This window comes from Lolium rigidum, chromosome 4 (genome assembly GCF_022539505.1).
Source record: "Lolium rigidum isolate FL_2022 chromosome 4, APGP_CSIRO_Lrig_0.1, whole genome shotgun sequence".
Classification (NCBI taxonomy): Eukaryota; Viridiplantae; Streptophyta; class Magnoliopsida; order Poales; family Poaceae; genus Lolium; species Lolium rigidum.
In genome coordinates, this window is record NC_061511.1 from 222,756,253 (window position 1) to 222,782,093 (window position 25,841).

The 25,841-nt window shown below is 44.7% G+C and overlaps 4 protein-coding genes across 4 annotated transcripts; 2 read left to right on the forward strand and 2 right to left on the reverse strand.

Moving 5' to 3' along the window:
* Nucleotides 1–382: 382 nt before the first annotated feature.
* LOC124648313 lies at nt 383–2,025 on the reverse strand. Its single transcript, XM_047188099.1, has one exon. It carries the CDS (start codon nt 2,023–2,025, stop codon nt 760–762), a length of 1,266 nt encoding a protein of 421 aa, XP_047044055.1. The 3' UTR covers nt 383–759.
* A 1,624-nt stretch (nt 2,026–3,649) lies between these two features.
* Nucleotides 3,650–5,065, forward strand: LOC124649576 (ras-related protein RABA1f-like). The gene is made up of 2 exons (XM_047189181.1): nt 3,650–3,913; nt 4,441–5,065. The coding sequence occupies exons 1-2, from the start codon at nt 3,696–3,698 to the stop codon at nt 4,871–4,873; spliced, it is 651 nt and encodes a 216-aa protein (XP_047045137.1). The 5' UTR covers nt 3,650–3,695; the 3' UTR covers nt 4,874–5,065.
* A 290-nt stretch (nt 5,066–5,355) lies between these two features.
* Nucleotides 5,356–13,044, reverse strand: LOC124707125 (probable E3 ubiquitin-protein ligase ZFP1). The gene is made up of 6 exons (XM_047238786.1): nt 13,002–13,044; nt 7,620–8,472; nt 7,066–7,400; nt 6,331–6,429; nt 6,076–6,231; nt 5,356–5,794 (listed from the first exon to the last, which is right to left on the reverse strand). Exons 2-6 carry the CDS (start codon nt 8,392–8,394, stop codon nt 5,648–5,650), a joined length of 1,512 nt encoding a protein of 503 aa, XP_047094742.1. The 5' UTR covers nt 8,395–8,472; nt 13,002–13,044; the 3' UTR covers nt 5,356–5,647.
* A 5,820-nt stretch (nt 13,045–18,864) lies between these two features.
* On the forward strand, nt 18,865–25,396 carry LOC124707126 (eukaryotic translation initiation factor 5B-like). Its single transcript, XM_047238787.1, has 5 exons — nt 18,865–18,937; nt 19,988–20,204; nt 21,885–22,369; nt 23,028–23,539; nt 24,291–25,396. The coding sequence occupies exons 1-5, from the start codon at nt 18,865–18,867 to the stop codon at nt 25,104–25,106; spliced, it is 2,103 nt and encodes a 700-aa protein (XP_047094743.1). The 3' UTR covers nt 25,107–25,396.
* The last annotated feature ends 445 nt before the right edge of the window (nt 25,397–25,841 follow it).

Consider the following 25,841-nt stretch of genomic DNA (forward strand, 5'->3'; position numbering starts at 1 on the left):
AGCACTACAAAACCACCTACTGGAACTGACCCCATTCTACTGGAACTGAACTCCTGTCTTCTCCAGCAATATGCATATTTTGAATCAACTTTGTGCTTTCCCTAAACGAATAACTTTGTGCTTTCCCTAAACGAATAACTTTGTGCATTTCAAAATATCTACATGGAAACCCGTGGCTTGTCACATATGTCAACTTCGATTGCACAAATAAACTACTGTGAAGCACTCTCCAGATTCAGTTAAAACTCACTAGCAGAACAACTTTGGCTCAAGGTTCATCACATGTTAATTTGTAGCACTAAATAGTAGCTTGAGCACAAAACAAATATACCAAGGCAGATTTAGTTACTACAAGGAGCCGTGTCAGAGACCACCATGCCAAATCATTGCAGAAAACAAAAGGGATGCTACCATGGCAAAGATTCCGATAGATGCATTTTAAGATCTTTCATAGGCACAATAACAACCACAGTACTGCTTTCAAACCGATGAGGTCAACAGGCTCATAGTAATCACCATAATAAGTTCAGAGAATTGCTGATACATGTCAGCTAACAGAGCAAGCAAGTTAAATACTAAGGCATTTCACGGTTTGCACTTGACCACCGACCTCCGAAGTCCGAACACCATATCAAACATGATACATAGCAGATAGATAGATAGACTGGGCAGCTTGCAAAACAGCATCATCTACAGCACGGTCAGATAACCAGGGAGCAAGGGCAGCTTGCATAACAATAACAGCATAACATCTCAACTTCAGTCCTGAGGGAAGAGCCATGCTGCCAGACGCATCTCACGGTGGCGCTTCCAGGAAATCATTGGATGAGGAGAAGAGATGTCGCCTAGTCTCATGTCATAGGCGCTGCAAGATGTGTTCGCCTCGGCGTAGACGTAGTTCACAAGACATCCGTCATCATCATCATCCAAGAAGAAGATGCGATTGCCCAACAACCCGTACTGAGACACAGACACAGCCCTGGAGCACATTCGCCCTAGAAAAAGAACCTGGTCATCCCCCACGGTCGACACCCTGATCCACCTCGAATGCACAAAGTCAGCCTCGAAAACCTCAAACTCGTTCTGTCCAGCAATAACTTCATCGCTCGCTCCAGGTTCCTGAACACACAACCAAATCTTCCTGCGTACCATCAGCAACGCGCCACGCGATTCAACCAGATATATCTTCTTGTGGGACATAGAGTTGGCTCCAGACACACCTTGGCCCAAGCAAGGAGAAGCCTTGTCCTTGATGACCGTTCCAATCTTAGAGACCTGTGGATCCCCCGTGTTACTGTCCTCACTGATATTCACAACAAGGAGCTGCTCGTCATCGGCAATGGCGTAGAGCTTGCCCTGGTAAAAAGCCATGTCTTCATACACCTTCAACCTGTCGTATGCGCGTACTGACCACGATGAGGCCCCTGGTTGGCAAATCAGAATCTGGCTGAGGGGTCCAAGGCCGACCACTGCAGCAACAAGGTTCGACGAGCACAGGATCAGCTTTTTTATGTGCGGTTCATGTGAGTCCTTCGTGTGCATCCATGTGACGTAGGGTTGGGTAATTCTTGCCCCAGCCTGGGATGACCATTTGGCAACTGCATTTGGAGGCCAGAGCCGGACACACGAGAGAGCAGGGAGCGTCACAGTGGCCCTGGAGAAGGGGTCGACGAGGAAGCACCCGTCGTCACGTGGGAAGACGAGCCAGCTGCCGCAGGCGCTCTCGTACCCAGCGAAGCCGCAGCCCGGGAAGCGGAAAGGCTCGTCGTAGGGCAGGCTGTAGAAGGTGCCGTCGGGGAGCACGAGCAAGGGCAATGCCGGGGGCTGGAGCTGCCTCGCGGCGGCACGCCACTGCGGGCACACCGCGGCGAAGCGGGCTCGGTCGGAGTACGCGGGGAGCAGGCGGAGCACCATGCTTGCCAGGTCCAGCGGGAGTGCCGACCAGGTTGTCGGTGGCTGCGAGTGCGGTTTCTTCTCAGCTTCCATCATCCCTGAAAAGAAGAGCCAGCCATCAGGCAACAACATCAGCCAGCGGTACCTTAGCTCCAAGTGGCGAAGGAAGAAAAAAAAGTTAAGGTCGGGCGAAGTCTAAAACCATAAAAAAAATTAATGCAGGAAACCAAAGTTGTCTAGACACACTAATATTTTTTTCATCCATCCGATCATGTGTTGAAAAAGACAACAATAAAAGCAATAAGTTATATCCAGCTCCAAATAATTAAATTATGTATACCATTATTCCCGAAAGCTTCTACAGTCACTGTTTAGGGGGTTATTGTGAAGATTTAGTTGATTTGTACACTGCTCCAGATAAGCAAATATAACAAATATTGAGAGGGCATCAATCAACTGGAGTGCGATTCATGGATAAAATTTTATGTTTTATATGGACCGACATCAGTTATACCTTGAGGCTTGAGCTTTGTAGAACCTCAACATTCCGCTTCCTTTCATTTTCAATCAAGCACAAGAATCAAGCCGTCTGAGCCGATCGCGCCGCTGCGGGATATCCACCGGAGAACTGCACCGGCGGTGAATACACCGTCCCCCAGTCTCCTGCCGGCCCCGGCTGACCAGCTCTCTTGGATCTGGAGGTCATGCCGCCGCCCTTAACTCTCTCGCTCGTTCTCTGGTTCTCTCGCTTGGTCACGCGCGCGTACAACTGGTGACGTAAACGGACGAGAGTGGAGGCTGAATAGAGTCGGGCAATAGGCCCAAGAGGCGTAGACCAGACGGCTTAACAGGCAAGTTTTCTTCTTCCTTCCAATCCATCGATACTAAGTAGAACTGATCTATACCTACGTTCTCGCGAGCCAAGGTAGGGCGAGCGCCCGACCTCGCCCTATCGGGAGCTCCGCCAGTTCCAACACCGCAACCGCCCAAACGCTCCAAGAAGAATCACGGCACAGCAACGTCCGAGGCAGTTCGTCGAACACCTAGCGTGCGTGGCTAGCGGGCACGACGGGGGTTGAGATACAGAGGCGGAAGGTGCGCGTGGAGAAAGGTAGAAGGTGCGTGAGCTGAAAAAAATCCAGATACTAGCGCTTTCACGTTGCCGGAGGCCGGAGCAGGCGTAAGCGCCGCGCCGCATGGCCACAGGACACGCGCGGCGGGAGCGTGGAGGGAAAGTTGGAAACCCAAATCCCTCAGAGCGAGCGAGGAAGGAGAAGGAGGGAGGTTCGTGAGGATAGGTGAAGATGGTGGTACCAGTGCCCTTCCGGTGCCGGAGTGGTGGTCGAGTCGCCGCGCCGGCGTCCGGCGAGTAGCCTGCCGCCGCTGCTGCTGCTGCTGTCGTGCTGGAGTGGAGCGTGGCTGTCCGAACGCGAACGGGGCCGTGTGAAGCGAATCGACCAATATGACTGCAGCCGTGGATGCCTAAAGCCCAGGCCCAGCCATGTCGAAAGGGCCGCCCGCTCTCCCAGTTAGTGCCCGCTTTCCATTCGCGACGGCCCATTTTCCGGCCTTCGAAATGCGGCCCAAACATTCCCCCACCCACGTCGTGAGATCGCTGGCGTGGCGCGGCGTGCGGCCGACTAACCCGAAGGAACCCCAACAACAAGCACGCAGCGGCGCGGCCACGATACGATCTAGAACAAGAAAGCGTCGGGCAGGAGGGAGGAGAAGCCGAGGCCGACGCCGCTCACCGCCGACGAGCAGGAGGAGGCGGCAGGGAGGAGAAGGGAGGGAGGGGAGCAATGGCGTACCGGGCGGAGGACGACTACGACTACCTGTTCAAGGTGGTGCTGATCGGGGACTCCGGCGTGGGCAAGTCCAACCTGCTCACCCGCTTCACGCGCAACGAGTTCAGCCTCGAGTCCAAGTCCACCATCGGCGTCGAGTTCGCCACGCGCAGCATCCACGTCGACGACAAGGTCGTCAAGGCCCAGATCTGGGACACCGCGGGGCAGGAAAGGCAAGTTGTACTGTAGTATCTACCACCACTCTCCCAGATCCGCCCCGTCTGAGCTTCATTGATTTCATTCTTCGTCGCCATCTCTGTTGTAGCAATTGGTGTATGCCGTTACATTTGGATCTCAGGAGCTCTCCTTCTGCTCTGGTGATCCTTAAATGCTAGTAGCATCTTCGAACCATTAGAGAATACTACTAGATTTGGCATTATTTAGTTTCGTATCTGTCCATTTCTGCACCTAAATGCTTCAGGATACTATCACATTTTTAGCAATGTGCTGTTGCAATTAAGATTGTGTAGGTGTAGGAACTGTTGCTTGATGTAGAATTGTAGACTGTACATGTAATCTAACATGTAAGTCGATGAGGGAACTTGTAACAGTTAACCAAACTACCAAGCGCTGTGCTGAACAGGCAGATCACTATGTAGCACCTTTCAATTGTTATGTTTCATGAGTAAGCCTGATCATGCCCATTTTTCAGTGATTATCTTCACAGCGGCTGATCATCGATTTGCCTTGCAATCCGCAGATACCGAGCGATCACGAGCGCCTACTACCGCGGGGCGGTGGGCGCCCTGGTCGTCTACGACGTCACGCGCCACGTCACCTTCGAGAACGTGGAGAGGTGGCTGAGGGAGCTCAAGGACCACACGGACGCCAACATCGTGATCATGCTCGTGGGGAACAAGGCGGACCTGCGCCACCTCCGGGCCGTGCCCACCGAGGACGCCAAGGCCTTCGCCGAGAAGGAGGGCACCTTCTTCATGGAGACGTCGGCGCTCGAGGCGATGAACGTCGAGGACTCCTTCACCGAGGTGCTCTCCCAGATCTACCGCGTGGTCAGCAAGAAGGCCCTCGACATCGGCGACGACCCCGCCGCGCCACCCAAGGGGAAGACCATCAATGTTGGCTCCAAGGATGATGTGTCCGCCGTGAAGAAATCCAGCTGCTGTTCGTCTTAGCTCGGGATGGTTAGCAGATACTACACTAGGAGGGCACTGTGTTATTGCAGTCATAGTGCTCGTTTGTATTCGTGTGATGCTGAGTGTCTCACTTCACCATATTTTGATACATAAATTTGCTCAAGACTACAGCTCTCTGGTATAGCTTAGAGATTTGAAAGTGTGCCCTTCATTCAATGTTTTTACCTCTTTGATCTGTGTTTTGCTGCTTACTGCTGAATCTGCTGGTTTACACGGTTCCACTGACTTCACTTGCCTAAAAATTCGGTCCATTGGTGTGATAAGGTGCAACACAACTTTTTGTTATCTCTACGGTCTTGTCATGGTTATTGGTTAAGTCACGATGTATGAGAAGAGTGAACGACAGATAATGCTTGTATTTCAAGGTGAACTTGGAACGATTGCAGAAATAATTCAGAAACAGCCATGTGTGCTATGCTGTTTTGCACCACCTCCTACAGCTAGACTATACACGGAAGAACTATTCAAGTTCTCAGTTCTATATTTGCAAAAGGAATCAAGTTTAATTACAATGTACAATAGATAAAGGAGCGATCTAGCCATGCCATGATGAGAGCTGTTCACGCACCATGGTGGGTCTAAAGCAGTCTACAGAATGAACCGATTCTGACTGTACAGTTTTTGGGGAATCTCAGGCTATGTCCACAACAAATGCGAACAGGAAATTACAGGTAACACCACATCATCCAACATGTCTTATGTACAAAACTGAACGGAATCTCTGTTGATATAAATAACCAATAATGTTACTGGTCACCCGCTGCTTCTATCTGCTGACAAAGCTGTAGTCTTGCAGATTGGGCACAGGTTCTTCACCATCAGCCACTGCTTAATGCACGTGGCGTGGTACTTGTGGCGGCAATCGAGGGTTCCTACAACTTCTCTTGCCTGGTACTCCTCCTGCAAGGCACAGAGCAAACAAACTTTAGAAATAAGTAACAGGTATTGGCAGCAAAACTATATAATCTGGTTATCTAGCTATCAAACATGACAAAGGGGTATATCAACTGTTTGAAGTAAATTTTTAAAAAAAAAACTGTTTGAAGAAAATGAGATGCTTCTAAAAATGTAAGGTGCCATGATAATTATCATATTACTACTGTCAGGTTAATCATTTTCAAAAATTGAAACTATAAGTCAATTGCGGATAATACAAGAGATAAATTTGAAAGGGAAGAGACCTGGCATATTATGCAAGCATCATTCTCCAAGGGGGACTGATCAGACATGCAAGCTGCCCCTGGAACATACAAATTTAACCTCAAATTTTCTTTGATGTAGCTTTCTGTCAAACCAGTACTGACATATCCAATTTGTTCTTCCAATGCTACAAGCTCCTGCAAGAGAGCAAGACCACATTTCATTAGTTACATGTAAACCCACAAAAGTGTCTGGAAGAAACTAACAGTCCCATGAGTTGGCATTCTTCTCTGTACCTCATAAGTCATGCTGTCTATATCCAGCCCCATATCTAAATGTTCATCAATAAGATGATCTGTTTCATAAAATCTTGAAAGATCCATCAATGCAGCATTCTGTAAGGACACGTTGAATACTTAAAAAAGAACACATCCAAAAGGTAGTGAGGCACAGATGACAATTTTAAGGACTGCAGATACTAATTTCCAACTAGAGAGAGCAACCATAATAGTCAAATCTCACAGCAACGAAAAACAATTGTTTCATTTTTCTTGGCTAAAATTAAGATATGTTGTTCATGCAAGACAGATTGCAGCAAAGAAAATGATCAAGGGTTCGCAAAAAATGTTTAGGTGATTTGATTTTCTAGAACTTGATGTCAACACATATTCAGAAGTATTTCAAGTAAAAAAAAGCCCAGAACTTCAACAACCAAGGGCAATAATGGAAAAAATAATCTTGAAACAATACCTCTGATATTCTACAGCTAAATGCTTACATCAAAGTCATAGCATAACTCTGTTCGAAAATAAAACTGTGTCCAGCATGAGTATGAAGCGTGCATATTCTCGCAGAATCAACCATTCAAGTCCATGCAAACAGCTAAAATATCGTCTAATGATTCCCAAGAAACACCACGTAGACAGAAACAAAGTATCCAACGAAGGTATATTTTTCAGCATTAATTATGCAATTAGAGCTACATGTATGTGACCATTTCAGGAGGAAAATGCATGGGAATGTGAAGTCACCTCATATGGCAGCATTCTTAAACTGCCATTGTTAACTTGATTTGAAAGAAATCCGTGAATTTGAGGTCCAGTAGCATGTCCAGAATTGTATAAGAAAGCCAGCCTTGGATCCAAGGTGAGTCCGATTCCAGAAGCATTTACACCATGCACTGTATTGCTATGTCGCTGAGGTCCTGGCATTTGAATATGATTAAGCATAGCAGGAGCTTGCATGCTATGCACAGGAATTGGGCCGAAATGAGGTAAAGGCCCATGACAAATGGCAGAATGGCCAGCTTGATAGTCTTGAAGACTACCATTTGGCATGCCTATTGTTCCCGAATGAACAAAGTGACCTGTTAAAACAAGATTTTCCAGTTACATCTCATACTCAAATATTTATATTCTATAGCCAGGGCACAAATTGTAAAGAAATACAGTCAATCTAACTACTGAAGTTACCAAAAATAGTAAGCCACTACTTACGGAATCAAAACCACTGACACGCACAAACAAAAATGCCGCGTTACTTAGCAAAACAACTTTCACTTGTATTAATCAGAAGGTTTACTTACCTGGAGGATTGCGGACTGCATTGTTGTATTCCCAGTGTGGGACTCCATCAGCAATACCATTTGCAGGCTGTGTATTCCATGTATTGCTCTGGCCCATGTGACCAGCTGGAAATACATAGTTACCATAATGTACCAATGATGGGTGAGTAGCCATTGAATTCCTGTTCGGTGCATTAGCAGAAGCAGCATTTGGTGCTCCATGTGATTCAAATGAAGCACTCCAAGGCCCGTGTGCAGGATTCTGAGGCGCATGAGCAGATGAACTTGAGCTTGCAAAACCATGAACAAAATGATGGCCACTCTCCAGTACTGCATTTTTCCTTTTGATGAACTCTCTAGTGGTATCACCAAAATTGCTACTGCTGCTACTATCATCCAGAGTTCCTGTGGCAACTTGGTGATATGAAGATGAGGGTAGTGGATTGCCCAGTCCAAAACTCTGAGTATGTGGAACATATCTGTTTGCGGATGGGGTTGGAATGCTGGGATTGTACATAGTAGATGGGTAGACTGAACTGGGATCAATACCTACATGTGGGTATAAATTTTGACCATGCTGGTGCTGATTATTAATGCTCTCATAGTAACTCCGCAAATCACGAACTCCAACATTGGTAGTATTTCCTGGAATCCCAAAAGCAACTTGCACACCCGGATTGGATAAATTACTCCCAGTGCCTCCATTAGTGAGATTATCAGGTTGAGCTTGAACAAGCCCTCGCTCTGATTCAAGATTCGCAACCTGATGTGTCCAAGAGATATTTCTATGTGACATGATGCCAACACCAATTTCCTTGCTTAAGGCGAATTACAGTAAGTTGGCTCAACAATTATGCTTTTTCTTTCACTCTTCCTGCAAAACAGATTAACTAAATATGGTCAGCATTCAGTCAAGCTCTGTAAGTGAACATGCAAAATGCAAGGAAAGTATATTTTTTTACATTGTCGTTGTGACAGGAATATTCTCAGAGGTGTGCCAAAGAATAAGAAAGGAAGGCGTGAAATCATTTGCATTCCAGCCAACATACAGATTGGCTTAAGCATATATTAGACAAATTAGGTGGAGCAACCAGAAACACTAGATCTTGAACGGAACATGCATGGACAAAATAGCTCACGCCTCAACAACTACAGTTGAAGAGTTACCAATCAATATAACCATTTGCCTGGTTTCTCTCTCCTAAAAAGAGTCTGTCAGGTGGATCCATTTTACTAAAGGTGCAATATCACACATTCGTACATCAATAAGCGGAAATATATTAAACTTGCAAATAAAGTTTCACACTTCGACAGCATCAGTCTATGAGGTGTGTTAAATTACGAATTGCATCTTACTCGTCACACAACGAGTAACCATATGCCACATATTAGTCTTATTTGACTATTTATATGTTCAAGCAAAGTTATCTCCAAAATTTAACCATCTTTATGCACAATTTTTAATCCATATACTTCTAAGTTAAATCCTTCAAAGCAGCATGTCATCTATTTTGGAAAGAGCGATTGTAGTGTTCAACAATTGATCAGAATTGGTGCGCTCTTCTCTTGTACAAAAAGAGCAACATTCAGTGGACACGAAAACAATTGGGCTTCCCATTTTCAAGACAGGACAAAAAAAATATTTTCCTTACTTGATTACCATGTACTTCCAAACCAACGCTAAAATGCGACAATTCAATCATAAAAACACCAAGTCTCATGTATCTTGAATGGGTGGTGGCAAATTAGCAATTAGCTGTCCGGTGTGTTGGCAACACATCATTTGATCAACTTATGTCAATGAAAATCAACACACTAGCACACGTGACGTATGCTATTTCATCGGAAGGAGCACAAATACTACCATACTGAGCAGGGTAGGTCACTAAGGTCGGTATGGCTGAAAGGTGAGGACCTTAGGAGAAAGACGAGACAGTAGACCGTGAAAGAAGACTACAGATGAGAGACTACTTTGCTGGGTTTTTTTTTTCCAGAAAACGCAATGACATTGCGTTTCTTTTCGTTGCTGTTTTTCTTGCTTTATGGAAATAGTAATAATGACACCTTTGATATGGAGATTAAACGGTGAAGATAGAAGCTGCTTAAAAGGATATATCCAAATTAATGAAGTGCCCATTTGCCTGAATTTGCTGCTGTTGCAGCCCAATGGGTCTACCACGTGCACATGAAAACTTATCCCTCCTCGCCGGTCGTGGTGGTGACCACCGTTGCGGCCGTTGGTAGCCCCAATTCTACGATAGGCTGGGATGTCAACATCGCGTTGCTTGAAGATCAACATGACTTCCTCGCTGGTTGGCCGTAACCGGGCAGATGTTTTAGCATGGCTCGATGTTGAGAAAGACTCATAAGGGAACTGGCATAGAATGTGATGAAGTTACAGTACCCCATATGGCAACCACTTCGCGTTGCCAATGGCGTGATGTCAGCCAGCAGCGTAGAGAAGACAGTGAGACACCAGCGATCTTCTTTTTCCTTGACAAAGCGACCAACTCAACAATGACCGGTCGCATTGTTGGGGAAGGAACCGTTGGCAGTGGGGGTGGGGGCCAAAGCAGATGTGGTGCTGGACCTGGAAGCAGGGGTTCGTCGCTGGCGTGGATAATAGGCTAAGTTTTCACAAGCATTAGACCAGTTGGCGCCACAATGGTGACCAACTTGTCAACCTTAATAGCGAACCTTGTCGACCCCGGGCTGCAATTGCGCAAGAGCATGGGCTATTGGGTCAAGATTTGAAATCCTGGGAAAGTAATCCACGATAGATAGATCTGATAGCAAGTGTTATGTAATGAATGAACAGCGCAGCTCTTAAGGAAAAGATGAAATCATAGACTGGCGGAGAAGTTTCTTTTTTCAAGGTTGAGGCGGAGAAGATTTTGGTGAGAGAAACTTAAATCAATCATCTCCACCGTTTATGAAGAATGCCAATAATGGCTCTTCTCATATGAGGTGCTAGAATGCAAAGCTAGAATGCTTGAAGGAAAATATGGAAGACTGGCTTTGGTGGGAGTGGTTGGCTTCACAACCCCATCTGCGAGCTTTATGGCTGAGAACCTGAAACGCCAGACCACCTGTTTGGGTTCGTTTGGTCCACGGTTTCACCTCAGTTAGGGCTCTCAATCAGGACTTCAGGTCTTAGCTTCTACTAGAAGAATGAGTGGCCAGATAATGTGTGAAGCACAACTACAAAGGGAAACAGGGGAACCCTCTACATCTCGTGGAACATTTGGAGGAGCGAAATTAGCATGTCTTTACGAATGAACGTCTGTTGGCTTTGGAAGTGGCCTAGCTGACTAAGGATGAAATCGATCTTCGTTGCTCTGCGGTGGTACACGCTTCATTCATAGGCAACCGAGAAGGGAGAAGTCGCTTTGTTTTGGTTTTGCATTACTGACATTGCGGCCTTAAACCAGGTTTTATACATAGACGGTTTTGAGTGGATCGGCAGTACTCCTGCCTTTTTCCTTCAGTAGAAGGGAAAGATAAAAATTAACAAAAAAAAGAATCAATATTAAAACAAACTATATTAATATCAACATTAATGCTTCTGATGTTCTAGTTGGGGCACACCTGTACATAACATCAACTTACATGTAAAGGATCAATAAAAGGTGCCCACATCAGGCAACCTAGTACATTTGATGGCTAGATGTGCAGGGTCTATTTGACCAGAAGGGTTAATGATATTTAAGGCATAACGATTGCACACAAACAGCTGTGATAGCATGATTCGCCATGCATATGACTAGCATCATTTCAGATAAGAAAACTGGGAAAATCTTATGACAAGTACACAATATATTCTTAAATTTCATTCCTCTCCTCCAGTTATTCATTTCAAAGTTCAGTAATCTAGTTTTCTGCCCTCCACTCCAAGATTATTTGAATAGCAGACACGTCTATATTCCCAGCTAACCTCCCCTTTGTAACAGATCAAGTTGTCCTCAAACTGCAGCCCTTGCTCTTGATTGCCACCTAAGTTACTAACTTTTAGATCACTCAATAATATTAATTCTCAAAATGCAAGAAAAAAAATGCAATCAAACACATTAAGATAAACGTAGAGAATCTTGTGTCGATGGTAAGCTATCCCTTAATGACAAATATCTTATTTTCCATTCAATTGGTTATAGTTTGTGAGTGCTAAAGTATAAAGTAACACCGTGGTCACATGCAACAAGTGATTTAGAGTGTGACAAGTGCAACTGTAAGGTAATATCATGCTCACATTTAGGCACAGCTGCTCCGAAGAACATTTCCAAGATATTGCAATTATAAGATCACCTTAATGACATCTGGTTGCATACCAATTTTAATGCATATTGTTATGTTAAATTATGTCTAAGCAAACAATGGACGTAATACTTCAGCAAAAAGAAGCATTCTTCAGCTGTCGACAGGACTTGGTACCAGCAATCTTGATGGACATAGTGGTGACACATATTGCAACTTATGCTAGAGGATAAACAAGCAAGGACCTACTGTCAGCACAAGAACATACACATGACATAAACTTCAATGAAACACTACACGGATAAAGTTGGGCTATATGAGTTTCACATGTTTCAATCTTATAACATACTGGAATAGTTTACAGAAGAATATCGCCATAAAAATGAAAATGGGGACACATGTATCGAACATAACATACTTTCTTTACTGAGAACAAACTTGGAACACATACTTAAATGGTGGCTGAGTTAGAACTACATACTCGGTTGGACCAATATCCTTGAGAACTGGGCTTAAAAGTAATACAAAGGAAGGACGAGGTGAGTAAATTACAATCTAATGGGGGGAAAAGAGGTGCATCATTGTGATGATCTGCCTTCATGCATCATTTTAATTCATTGCCAACTATATTTAAGCTAGCCTGCTGTAAAACCAAATGCTCAGTCATGAACATGGCGCATGTGGTATCCAACACATACTAATCTGCGTTCAATGCATCACTTTAGTTAATTATTACTGACTGATTTAAAGTAGACTGTTGTGAAACCAGATGCTCAGTCAAGAACAGTTCCGTGCATGATGCAATTCATATCACAGTTTGCACAAATCAACAAACCACGGTAACTCGCAAGTCGCAACTACCAATTTAAGAAATTCCTCTGGATAATTAATCTCGTGAAAACATTAACATAGCTCAGGAATTCCCAAAAGGCACTACGGGATACCATACCCGATTCGCCAGAAGAGAGAACCCACAGCAGCCTACAGTCCAACTCCAGCTAAGAGTTGCTCAACCACTTCCAAAAATAAAAATAAAACGTCCGCGGCAACCAAATGCTCGTGCCGTACAGGGGCGGATCTAGACTGTGCGCCTGCGCACCAGGAATTTCTGGAGGACAGTGTTGTTCAATTGATCAGGGGTGGAAAAATTACCTCGGAAACCGATGCCCGAAATCGCGGGCGGGGCCGGGCGCGCTGACGAGGGGCGGGGACACGCGCCGGCGGGGCCGGAGGAGGGGCAGGGCAAGGCGGCGGCGGCAGCTCGCTGGGGGAGTGAGGCTCGGCGGGCGGGCGGGCGGCAGGTCTGGAGTCTGGCCCGGATTTGGGTGGGTCGGGTCGGGTGAGGAGGAGTCCGGGGAGGAAGACGAAAGGGTGCGGGACCACCGCGGAGGAGAGGAAACCATGGGAGTTCGGCTTGGTTTATGACATGGATAGCCGGAAGATTCTATTAATTAATTATGATTTATTATCACAATGAAAAATAAAATATTTACCATGCTTTTATTTTTGTAGAAAATATATAAAAAATGGAGCATGTAAAATTATTTGGAAGAGGACTTTAGAGTTACTGCTGGTATATGTAAAGGGGGTCTAATCCACCTATCTTTTTCCTCTCCTTTTTGTAACCAATTAGTTTATGTTTGTTCTAAATTACAGAAGAGAATATAAAAATATTTTTATTTTTAGTGGACATGTGCAAAATATGTATAATTTATATGTTTGGTCGAAGTTTGCAATATCCTTGTTGTGCATCTTTCACATATTGATATTGGCCAATTCCGAGAAATATTTTTGTTAGCGAAGATATCAAGGAAGTCAACCCAGAGCGCGACACCGAGTGAGGCGAGATCTAAGGTAGACAGTGGCATAGACGACACCAGCATCTGGACGAAACATGTGTAGATGAGGGCACATCCGCACATGTACCATGACTAAGTCCCCTCCTAGGGCCATCTCAGCGGCGAGGGGGAAATCGAAGACTCGAGGAAGGGTGGATCTCCGTTGCGTGGAAATCGGTGGAGCGGATGGGAACGGGGCGAGGAGAGGAGTTGTGTGCTTTCCTACGACGGTGTTGGTGGATGAAGCCATGAATGAAGGTACAAGCGGGAGAAAGGAGAGTGAGTGTTGGGCTTAGAAGGTCGGGTTTGAACAAGGCGAAGCCGATTGTGCGAGATAGAAATAGGCAGGGAGTAGGAAGGATATGGCCGGGGCAAAAAATTAACCATTTTATTGTTCGTACTTTTTAAACTATTATTTCACATGCACAAATTCACATCCTTACGCTTGACATGAGTGTGTCTTCTTCGCGGTACATCGTGTCTTACAAGGGTGGGTGGTAAACTCGCAAAACAAGTTTTCATGCAGGATAAACATCTAGGTTTGGACCGTCCCGAGACATGCTTAATGATTGCCTAGTTATGAAAAACAAATTAAACCATGTAATTACTCGCCACACGATTGGCGAAGTTTGGGATTGTACTATTCCCTCCGTCTTGGTTTAACAGACATACACTTAGTTTAAGAAATTGTTTTAACCATTAATAAAATATGAAATATATGTAACAAAATTTATATTTTTAGAAAGTTTTTTGCATACGAATTTAATGATATAGATTTTGTAGACATAAATTAATATTTTGTTGATCAAATCCATGATTAAAGTTTATCTTAAACTGTGTGCGTCCCTGATGGAGGGAGTATTTATTTATGTACTCCCTTTGTTTCTGAACCTGTGGCGAATCCGATGGAGTATGTAATACAACCTCAAACAACGTTTAATTTGCATACAAATGAAAAGTTTAATTTGCACTCGATGGAGGATTAGTAAAACACTAGGAGAATACCAAGTCATGCACGGTCGATAATCACTGTATTACGTAATCGCAGCACCAAGTCACGCAACCCACGAGTTTCGAGACAAAACAAGGTGACATCGGGCACGTTGTTTGATGATACATCTGTAGCTCAAAGATATACATATACATATATCTCCACGTCTCGTATTTGTCCACACGCTCCACCTTTATGGTACTTGTAACGTAGGCATGTCATTTGTGACGAGAACAGCTTATCTTTTCCCTTGTGTGCCTTTTTTTTTGGCCAAAGAAAAGAGATTAGGAGCACGGTGTTCTCTGGCCCAAGGTCAGAAGGCGATGATGACAAGTACCGGTAGGCGGTAGCTAGGAGCCGGAAGCTTTGGGTTTTTGGGGAAGCGTTCGTAGACAAACCCCCCGGCCAAGAACGTGACGATGGATGGTGGATGGATAGGAATGCGCGCGTTGGCTTGCACGTAACATCGTCGAGGATCGGGCAGATGCGCCAGCGCGTCGCACCACACAACACCTGCACCACCATCGTTATCGTCATCCATAGAGTACATCGGCTATTCGATCGGCACTTCCAACCAACGTGCTCACGTGCTGGCGACGACGCCCTGCGTGACGGGATATGCGGATGCGGATGCGGATCGATCGAGGTTGCGTTTGCCGCGCGCAAGGTTTTTGCCGCCCGCGCGTGGTCAAGGACGGTTTCGGGTGCGAAGCGTGTGATCGTGGCTTCCTCGCGGTGCCATCGATCGCCGCCGGCCGGCCGGGTTTGTCGGCGGGTCACCGTCCGCAACGGCAAAACGGCACTCCCTTTTTCAGTTGAAAACCATGGCTCCGCTCCTCCTGTGCGATGTGCGAAGAAGGAACTGCACATGGTGGTCCCGGTTCTGGCTTTTGATTGTTTAACCGTCGTCCACTGGCGCTAGCCAAGACGCCACCCTCCGACCCTGCACCATATTGCAGAATTTCCAATCTTTTCTGTACGTACCATTGGATAGTCAAATACTAGCTCCGTGCACGAGAAGAGCTGATTGGGTCACCATGCTTGGATTTTCTTTAGAGTCTGTCACAGATTTTCTACGCGCTCAACGTGCCAGACACATCGTAGCATTTGGCACTGTAGCAACATACTCTCCGCCTGCCTATAACCATGCTTGACCTTCGTTCATTTCTTCCTATCATCCTTGTGTTCAACCCGAATAAAAGGTAGGCCATACAAATATGCAACTGCCCCTCTCTACTCTCTGTCTCCTTGCTGTAAAACGTCTGGGGTCTGCCCCTTTTTTTCAATATAATTCAGGTGGGGATCCTCTCCCCCCCCCCCCCCCTCGGTGAAAATTCGAAAAAAAAATGCAACTGCAGATATAGTTGCAAGTGACTCCTACGATTTCTCATACTTCTTGTTCTTCCTCCGGCCACCCTTTGCACTCTGCTCAATTATGCGCCGACGGTTTAAAATTTGAATCCAACAATTATTGCTTTTTTTGAAACAAAATTAGGGTCCCAAAGGACCTACCTAGACTGCACTAGATAAGGTTAAGATACATTTTGCAGCCCACCAAAGGACACAAATAAAAAGAAACTACAATGTAGTCCTTAGAGTTTACATGGAGGGCCCTACAAGGAAATTGTAAAACGTGATCAGGTCCTTGTTTCTATTGCATCACAGATCCACCGTCGCCACCAACCGGAGATGTAGCCACTTGGGGTAGAGACGCCTGCACACCTTTCCTTCAACACCTTGAGGACACAGACGAGATGTTGGTGCCAAAGCCGCTCATATCTCTAGAGTGAACCTTGATATACTAGCCTACTAAGATTATTCAATCTAACTTGTTCTGCAATTCGACAGTAGCTACGTTTAACTTTTTGCATATAATCCATAGTGTAACATGCACATCCTCACTAGCTAGTGATAAAAGAAATAGTATAGTAATGCAACTCCTTAGAAGACCGATACACCCGGAAACCAAATAAGAATAAGTTCATGGGCAAACCTTATTATATGTGGGATGACAAAGACCAAAAAAAAAATGATTCAAAGTTTATAATACTTGCACTCTTGGTTTGACAAAGGACCCAAAGTCTGGTAGATCATAGAGTGTTGGCACAAGGGTCGTCGAATTTAATTGAAAAATAACACATTTGTTCAATAGTGACCAAACATACTCATGCTTCCACTGTGACTACATTTTGGACATGATCAATTTTTAACAACTCTAGCAACTACAAACTCACCCTGATCTAAGGGTGTGTTTGGTAATGGAACCAAGTGGAATGTAATGGAATGGTTCCATTCTAGTGGAATGGAATGTCATGGTTCTAACCATTCATGTGTTTGGTTAGGAGTAGTAAGGGGTGAAATGGAATGGTTCTATCAAGCTGACACAACGTAAATTAGCACAAAATCAATGGCCAATCCCACCTCAAAGCACATAGATATAGTACAAAATAGCAGCTAAATTAATTGCCAATTGCTCTTGTGGAACAACCGGTCCACCCAGATTGATGCTACCATATTGCGATGAAGCCCCCGGTGACCAAGACGGGGGCGAAGATGTCCTGTAGTAGCAAGGACGTGAGGACCTGTAGCTGGCCCACCGCCGCCTACTAGCCCATCACTGTCGCCTCTTCTGTCGTCACTTTCTGCCAGCTTCTCTTCCCAGCCTGCTGCTGCCTCTGCTAGCTCGCCACGGCCGCCAGCTCCTCTTCGCTGCCGACTGTCACCTGCCGGCCCGCTCGCCGTCGCCAGCCCGCCTGCCACCGCCGCTCATCTATCTTTCCCCGCCGCCAACTCCTCTCTACCGCCTGTCGCCGTCGGCTTGTGCAGCGCGCCGACAAGATGGAAGAGACACATGGAGAGACGATGGAGAGGGAGAGATGAGGAAGAGGAGAGGCTTGGTCGATGCGGCTATTTTCTCGTTAACAACAAAGACGATGTGGTGATTAATAAGTCGTTCCACCAGGTTCCACCGATTTGGAGGAACGGGTGGGTTCCGGATCTAAGGAGTATATTCCTTTTTGGAGAATGAGTTGGTTCCGTTCCTATTCACAACCAAACACTAGAATTGGCTCTAGGTGTGGAACAATTCTATTACATTCCACTTGGTTCCATTACCAAACACACCCTAAACGAATTACAAAGCCCCATGACCCCCTCCCTCTTTTGTGACGAACATAGTGTCAAAATTGATTTTAATTTGGTCAGGTCATGGTGCTTTCCAGTTTCTCGGTGAGCTATTTCTTGGGGCGCCACTTTTTCAGAAAACTTGAATACTTGTTCACTTTGAAGCAAACTTCTCCACCAGATCTCACGGTATCACTAACGTTCACCTGTAAGCATTCATATTCCATTAACTTGACCTTGAACTCGAGGCCCGATTAGGCCCGTAAAATGGGATGTTTAGTATAAATTATACTACATTTACCATTATAATCGGTTTAAAAATTGTACTACTTATATGTAAGCTAAGTCTAAATCAGTTGCCCGCAAGCCCTCTTGCTTGCAACCCTACCCACAAATCGCCAATGCAACCAATCTTCAGAGTTCCTCGAGTCGGTCCTGCGTCCACGTCAACTTTTTTTTCAAGCGGGTACGCCATGCCATTCGTGACTTGTGGTTTCTTTTTGTCGATTTCGTGTCAAAATGTAAGCAAAACACGAATTAGTGCTATCATTATGGTGTTTTCTCTTTTTTTTTTCGTAAAAGTGATGGTTATACTTAAACATCGTCGTAAATATGGTTGTAATTTTAATTTAATTAATCTGTTTTTTTGCCTCGCTTGATTTAATTAATCTGGTTGAAACTTGAAAGTAGGCACATTCTGGTTCGCTCGTGTCGTACTCGCTTTCCCCAATCCCCCCAGGAACCCACAACAACTGTTTTCCCCCAGGAACCCACAACAAGTGTTCTCGCTGGAAACGTCCCCACGTCGCCGCCCGATTCGCCACCGCCGGCGGCCGGCAGCGGCCCATTTTCTCTCTCGAAATCAACGAACAACGCCGCGATTCGCGCCCGTCCTCTTCGTCTCCACGGCATTCCATCGGAAGCGGCGTGCGGATTTCGGCGAGGTGCGGCAAAATTCCGTTCGACCTCTCGCCGACAACCCTAATTGCTGCCTGACTCACCGATCCTCGCTCCTTCTCCAGCCCAGGGATCGTCTGCGGCGCGGGTTCCGTCGCTGGGCCCGATGGCGGAGAACGGCGCGGCGGAGGTGCCGCTGTTCGAGGACGACGGCGACGAGGAGTTCGAGGGCGACCGAGGTCTGGCCTCTTCCCTGCTGATGCCTCTCGTTGTTGTGTGTATCGGTAGATCTGCGCGCTCTACCCTTTGCAGATCTCGCTCCGCATTCTTAGTAGATTTATTTAGCACGAATTGCTTGTGTGGAGCACGATTAGTCGGAGAATTAGGGTTCGTCCGTTCTGTATAGACTACAATCGTAGCAAAATAAAGAAAGAATATAACTCCGCCCATCCCGAATCCGCCCTGGTACATTTATATTTTTTTATGTCTCCATGGAAATTCGCTCATCCGCAATCCTCCCTCTGCAGTGATGTTAGTAATTATAGGTGATATGCTTCGGAGTCACTGACTATACTTTCTGCAATTTGTTTGTTCGTCTTTGCTCCACTGCGCTGTTTTGCTTCTACTTCAATGATGTCATTAGTGAGGGGAAAAGATCATGTCGTTGATGATCATGGAAAGTAGCTTGTAGAGATGCAAGCGGGTCAACATTAGGATACCCTCTAACCTAATTCGTTCAACAAAATGAACTAGTATTTTTTTTTGACTGACATCATCATTTTGGAAAAGTTAGTTCGTTTTGCAAAAGAGGGTGAAAGGGTACCCTTATGTTGACCCACTTACATCTCTAGTAGCTTGTATAATAATGGCATAATAACGGTGGTGGGGGAGTTTTGTCGTGATGGCATAGTAATGGTTTCCAAATTTTGTGACGCCACATGTGTAAGGCAATGATTCAAGGCTAGCAGTTTTTTTTTTTTTTTACTTTAGCACGCGAAAGTGAGCCCTAACACTTACCATTCTTGTCCGATTGTTTCTGATTTTAGCACGCCAAAATGAACCATTGAACCTAACTTCTGCAATTCTAGTTTGACGCTGATTCTAGCGCACGAAGCTGAACCATTAACATTAGAGGATTTCTGTTTCCCTGGCTTTATTAATGAAATGCTGTTTTTTTCCCTGGCATAACATTAGAGGATTGTTGTTTTGCTGGCATAACATTAGTAACTGAACCAGTAATCCCAACGACTAATACTATGCGTTTCTTGCCCCTTGCAATGAGACTGCAGGTGCTGATTGTGCGGGGGGAGCTTCCTCCTCAGACGGACCGTCTGTGACGAGTCCGGAGCACGGGACTAACGAGCAAGGAGGGGATATCACAGAGTGCTCGAGCTCGTTTGCGGACTCCTTTTGTGAAACTGGCGACGAGGCAGACTTTGGTGACCTGGAAGTGAATTCGCCCTTTTCAATTCATGCTGATGGCGGTCAAGCCTCGGCGCTGCCCAGGTGAGTCTGTTATCTGTTCCTTGTATCCTCTGAATGATGCTGGTTGGATGATTACACAATCCTGTTTGCTGATCATCTGATTGTATTGTTTGAGAAAGAAATAAACCAGCAGAGTACGCTGTTAGACAGTTAGGCACCGATATATTATACATTTCGGTTTCCCTATCTGGCATCCGAAAAGGTAGGTTGTAGTAGAGTGGGCCCAGTTTTGCTCTTGGCATGGCCGCAGAAGTAACTTTTGCCGATGTAGAAGCAGGATCGTTGGGCGTACTTGTATATTCTGTCAACTGCAGCTTTTGTGAAAAGTTCATGCACTATGCTTCCATATTGTGCATGAACATAAGTAGCCGGACAACTAGTAGGCAATGTATGTTGTATTACACACACTTTGTCGAATTTCTGGATTCAATGGAAGCCCAAAACATAACATGTGCACTATCTAGTGTTGACCCATTAGGCCTATCCAATCTTGTATTTGTGTGCTCCTATGTAAAGTGCCTAGTTTTAATCCTGAGCTATGGCACATGTTCTCTTTTTGACCTATAACTTCAATACAAAGCAAGTTATAACTACCTGTATCAGACACGTGACCCCCTTCCCGCCTCAGTTTTCTTGTCATTTAATGTTGGTTTTCTCTGAAAGTGTTGGGCTAAATTGAGCTTTTATGTGTTTTCTCGGGCATAGGCTGAGATTTGTCAAGAAAGTTAGGACAAGCAGAAGACACTTCAAGACACAACTAGATATGTTCATGAGATATGACCTCTAGCTATGTCTCGATGCTTCTCTAGTTGTCTTTTGTTTGTAAGAAGTACCTCTGGGTAGCTATGTCCTAGTTTGAACACTCAAGGTGCAATTCATTTGAAAGTAAGGACACACAAAAGAAGACACTTCCGAGACACAATTAGAGACGTTCATCAGACATGACCTCTAGTTATGTCTTGATGCTTCTCTAGTTACCCCTTGTTTGTAATAATCTTGGCGAATGAGTGGCAGAATACATGGACTGAATTGTATGCCCACCATCTTTGGCGTTTAGCTCCGCACATGCAACATTAGACCGGAGTACCCTGGGTAGCTAATTAGCTATGTCCTAGTGAAGGCGACACCATTTGGAAGCATAGTGCATGAATTCGTAACACACACCAACTGTGCGAAACTCTCTTCCACTATTTGGACTTTCGTTCCAGTGAAGGCGACACCATTTGGACCCTCGTTTCACTATGCTGCTTTCTCTCTTCTTGGATACTAGACAACAAATTTGTGTGAAACTCAGTGATAAGTGAATGACGTCTTAAAAGAAAACTGGCCATGTTTCCTTATTTGAAACCCCAGGCAACTGTGCGTGTGGCATCTTCAGACTGCAGCATTAGGGAAAGAAGTGGTCCTGGGGTTGCTACTTCTTGGTTTGACCAAGCAAGACACAGTTTTTTTTAGATAAACGTTAATTCAGAGATATATTTGGCAACGTCAAGTATCACCCTATAATTATGTTGTGCACCTCTTGTTTCTTCATAAGATGGAAGCCAGAATTTTCTTTTGGTTCCCATGTGTTTTACAAAGTTCTATCTGACTTGTCATCTTCTATGGGTATTGCATTCTTAGGGTATTTTCTATTAAAAAATATTTACTTTGGTGTGCTTTCATTTTGTGTAACATCTCCACATTTGAATTATCTTTCAGAAAGAAAAAGGTAACTGCTGAGTGGAGGAGTGCCGTCCGGCCAATGCTGTGGAGATGTGAGTGGTTAGAGCTGCGCATGAAGGATCTTTTATCTCAAGTATCAAAGTATGATAGCCAGCTTGCTCTCATCAAGCAGGAAAAAGAATTGCAGCGGGCAATAAGCAACACAAATGGTTCTAGGACAGAATCAGGAAAGAGCTACAGAGGCCATGCAAATACTAGCATGGAGAGGAGAAAGCGGAAAAGACATGAAGACACCATGGACACTTCATTGTACCTCAAGAAGCACCAGATATTATCATACTTCTTTGGTCCGTTATCTACTTATTTTCTGTTTGTAGGGATAGTGCATCACATTATCCCATGGTTGTCTACGTTTTGCGCCAGGATTATATTAATAATGTTATTCTTGTCTTTTGCAGATAAACAAAACAAGGGAGCTCAAACAGGTGACCTCTTAATTGACGATGATAGTCATGGTACAGGTATGGTGGTTATTTTGTCTGGGTTAATAGTGTTACTTAATACGTAGCAAAATTCTGCATTAAGTCTAGCTGGCATGTTACTTAACCGAGAGAATATGCTTGCTTATAGTAGGACAGCTGCATTTGTTTTCTAGTCGCATGCCAGCAGTGGCAGCAGTTAATTAGTTGATCTTTAGGCTAAAGCTGGAGTCTGCCATGACTTATGACTGTTTGATACATTTCAGTGCTCTGCAACCATAAAATTTGTGTGAAAATCATCTTGCTAGGCAAGTGAAAGCTGACACAGACCTACTGGCACCTTGTTGATATACTAGGTTAAAATATTCAGGGCATCATGTTAGTGAATGCTTTAATTTCGCCAAAATAGCTGTCCTGGTTGTCTGTAAAGTAGGCAAGTAAATTATTTACTGATTTATTCAGCCATACCTTCGTGTGTGTTTCCTGCATCTACCTGATCCATAAATCTTTGAGTTAGTGTTAACTGTTAACATCCTATTGTCTGATGAACCAGTTAAGCGGGTTACACTGCAAACATTGAAGGATTATTATGTTTTCATTGCAGAAAATATATAAAAAACATCTTCATTGTCTACCCTCTGGATTTAAGTAGTTCTCTTGTTCAAGTGCTATCTATTTAATTAACTTCGTCCTAATGCAGTTGGAGATGCTACTAAAGGTCTGCTTGATATTGTTGGTTTGTCTGCGTCCAAGGAATATGATCTGGATTCTAAGCAATTCATGTTACAGAAAATTCTATTGAAAATTAGTGGTATCCAGTCTCGAGTTCATCGTCTACAAGAGCGTCTCAGGAAGGCTGGCTCCAAACAAGCAAAGTTGGCATCTTTCATGGATCATGCTGAGGTCAACGTGGCTGAGAAAAGGCAAAGGACACAAAAACGTTCATTCTCTCCTGAGAATGATCGATATGCTAGACCACAGAAACAGAAGAAGCTAAACATTTTGCTGGAGCAGGAGAATAGAACAGCTCTTTCAGTTAAGCCTACATTGTCTGAGAGGGCAACTGATTGTGTAAAAGAAGAACCACAGTGGGATAGTGAAGAAAAAACTGCAGAGAGGAGCCATGCACATAAGAAAGCCATCACAGTGGACCTACTCCTAGGTGCTGAAAGTTCCTTAGCAAATGGTCATTTCAGAGATCTGTGCAAAGAAGTAAGTCCCCTTTGTATATTTCTTCTTTGTGTCGTTGTCTTGATCTTGTTCAGATGTGGCAGATCTGGCTCAGCTCAGTTGTATTTAAAATATTGGTTAAGAAATTGAAGCCAAACCCCTCCTATGTCTTGTATATACATAGTAGGACTTGGATTTAGAAATTACGAGTTATAGATTGCATCTGTTAAAATATTGCACATATGACTTTGACTTTTGAATTCTGAAACAACCTGGATGGGACACATATGATATTTCCCTCCTGAAACACTACTTTCCCCATGATACAAGAACTGCAATTAAGTCTTGGAAATGCATTTGGGTTCCGAGGTAGGTGTGTAGCATGTTATAGATGAGTTCTTATGAGTACATTTCATAGTAGATTGCTTGTACATCAGATCTATCCAGAACTTCATATTTAATGTGCTATGGCAGGTAGAAAGCATCCCTGTTGTAAATTACAGGTTCTAAAACTGAGAAATGACAGGGCAATGTACTGAAGCAGTTCACGTGCAATTCTGGTTAGGTAGCACACATACAACTACACTATGTTTCTTTGGCAGCTGCCAAATATGTCAACGGTCAGATAATTATGGTTATGTTATATGGATCATTGTCTATCCATTAATTATCTGATTTATCTCAGTGATTGAGACCCTTTTATTTGTTCATTCCCTTTCTTCAAAAGTTAGCTCCTTGGGTAATATTTTTTTCATGGGCATTTAGTTGATAATGTTGCTGGTTGTTTGCACAGAACGCTGATGATATCCTCATAGACAACCGAGGAGCCAAAGAAGGTTACCAGCCATTTGAGAACGTCAAGCATCCACTGGAGGAAGCACCAGCGCTAACCGCGAACATTGCTAAAACTGCTACCTTGAAAGCTGGGGGTATCTCTGAACCAGCCGAAGCTGAGAAAATTTCTATTCCACTGGTTAAACAAGAACAAGAACTGAGTCGTGCAAAACCTCCAGCTTTGACGCTTGTGTACTCTGGAAGGAAATGGAGAAGGCAGCCCAGACCAGAAGATGTGGGCTCGGCAGCTGCATCCAAGAATCACAATAAAGGGGCCTCCGAAACACCTGCTGAAAACCAGAAGGCTCAGACCCCAACCGCCGCTGAAAATGAGAATGCTGGCCCAAAGAAGCAGAAAACCATGGATACCCGGTCTTCTTCAAAGTTGAACTCTGGTTCTTGTTTAGCTGCAATGATGGCGAAAACTGGAAACTCATCCTCGGCTGCAAAGACGCCGAAAACTGGAAACTCATCCTCAGCTGCAAAGACGCCGAAAAGCGGGAACTCGTCCTCAGCTGCTAAGACACCAAAAACTGGGGACCTATCCTCAGGTGGAAATAAGCAGGCAGCTGAAACCTCATCAGCAGCTGCAAAGAAGGCGAGAACTGGGAATTCATTCTCAGATGCAAAGAAGCAGGCAGCTGGAAAGTCATCGGCGCCTGCAAGGATGGATATGAGCAAAAACATCCCCACCAGTATGAGGATCGAGAAGGCCATCTTGGTGGAAGTGAACAGCAGGAGGAGTCAAAGGGTCCGGAAGCCCAAGGTTTACTGAGGCGGACAGACAGGACTATTCGAATTCAGGCTAGTGTAATTATAAGAAACATGCCTCGTTTATCGACGTAGCCCTTTTGTCTCGTGCAAGTTCTAAGCTGTATCGACAGTGGCGGCCGTTCGTGAGTTAATCTAGTGTAGCTGTATAGTTGTAAGGATTACTGAAACATATGGTATGTATAGTTGTTATTTGCTGAGCTTGTGTTGCAAGTATGCTTGTACTTGGCAAGTTGGCATCTCTCTGCTGCATTGTCTGTTCAGTTTTGATATTTCCAGAAGTAATTCGCCTAGTATTTGTTAGGCCCCTTTGGTTGGTGTTGTTTAAGTTTAGGCCGATTTGTTCGCTGATAGGATCACCAGCATCTTAAACTCAAATACACCGACGCCTCTACTACAGTATTATAATACGTAGCATGTGGGATTGTGGGTACTGATGCTCCGGCGCTTCTACTACAGTAGTGTATTATAGTAGCATGTGGGATTGTGGGTACTGATGCTCCGACGCTTATCAGTATTATAGTAGCATGTGGGATTGTGGGTACTGAACTACTGATGCTCCGACGATTCTATATTATCTTAAGGTGCACGGAAGATTCGGTTTGTTACCATGTGCATACTGATCTAGGGATTCAGTCAAACAAAGCAGTAGGTATTTACCATTTGCATACTGATCGATGTAAGGATTTACCATGTGCATGCAAGGGAGATCGATCCGGATGATGCGGCGTGCGTGAGG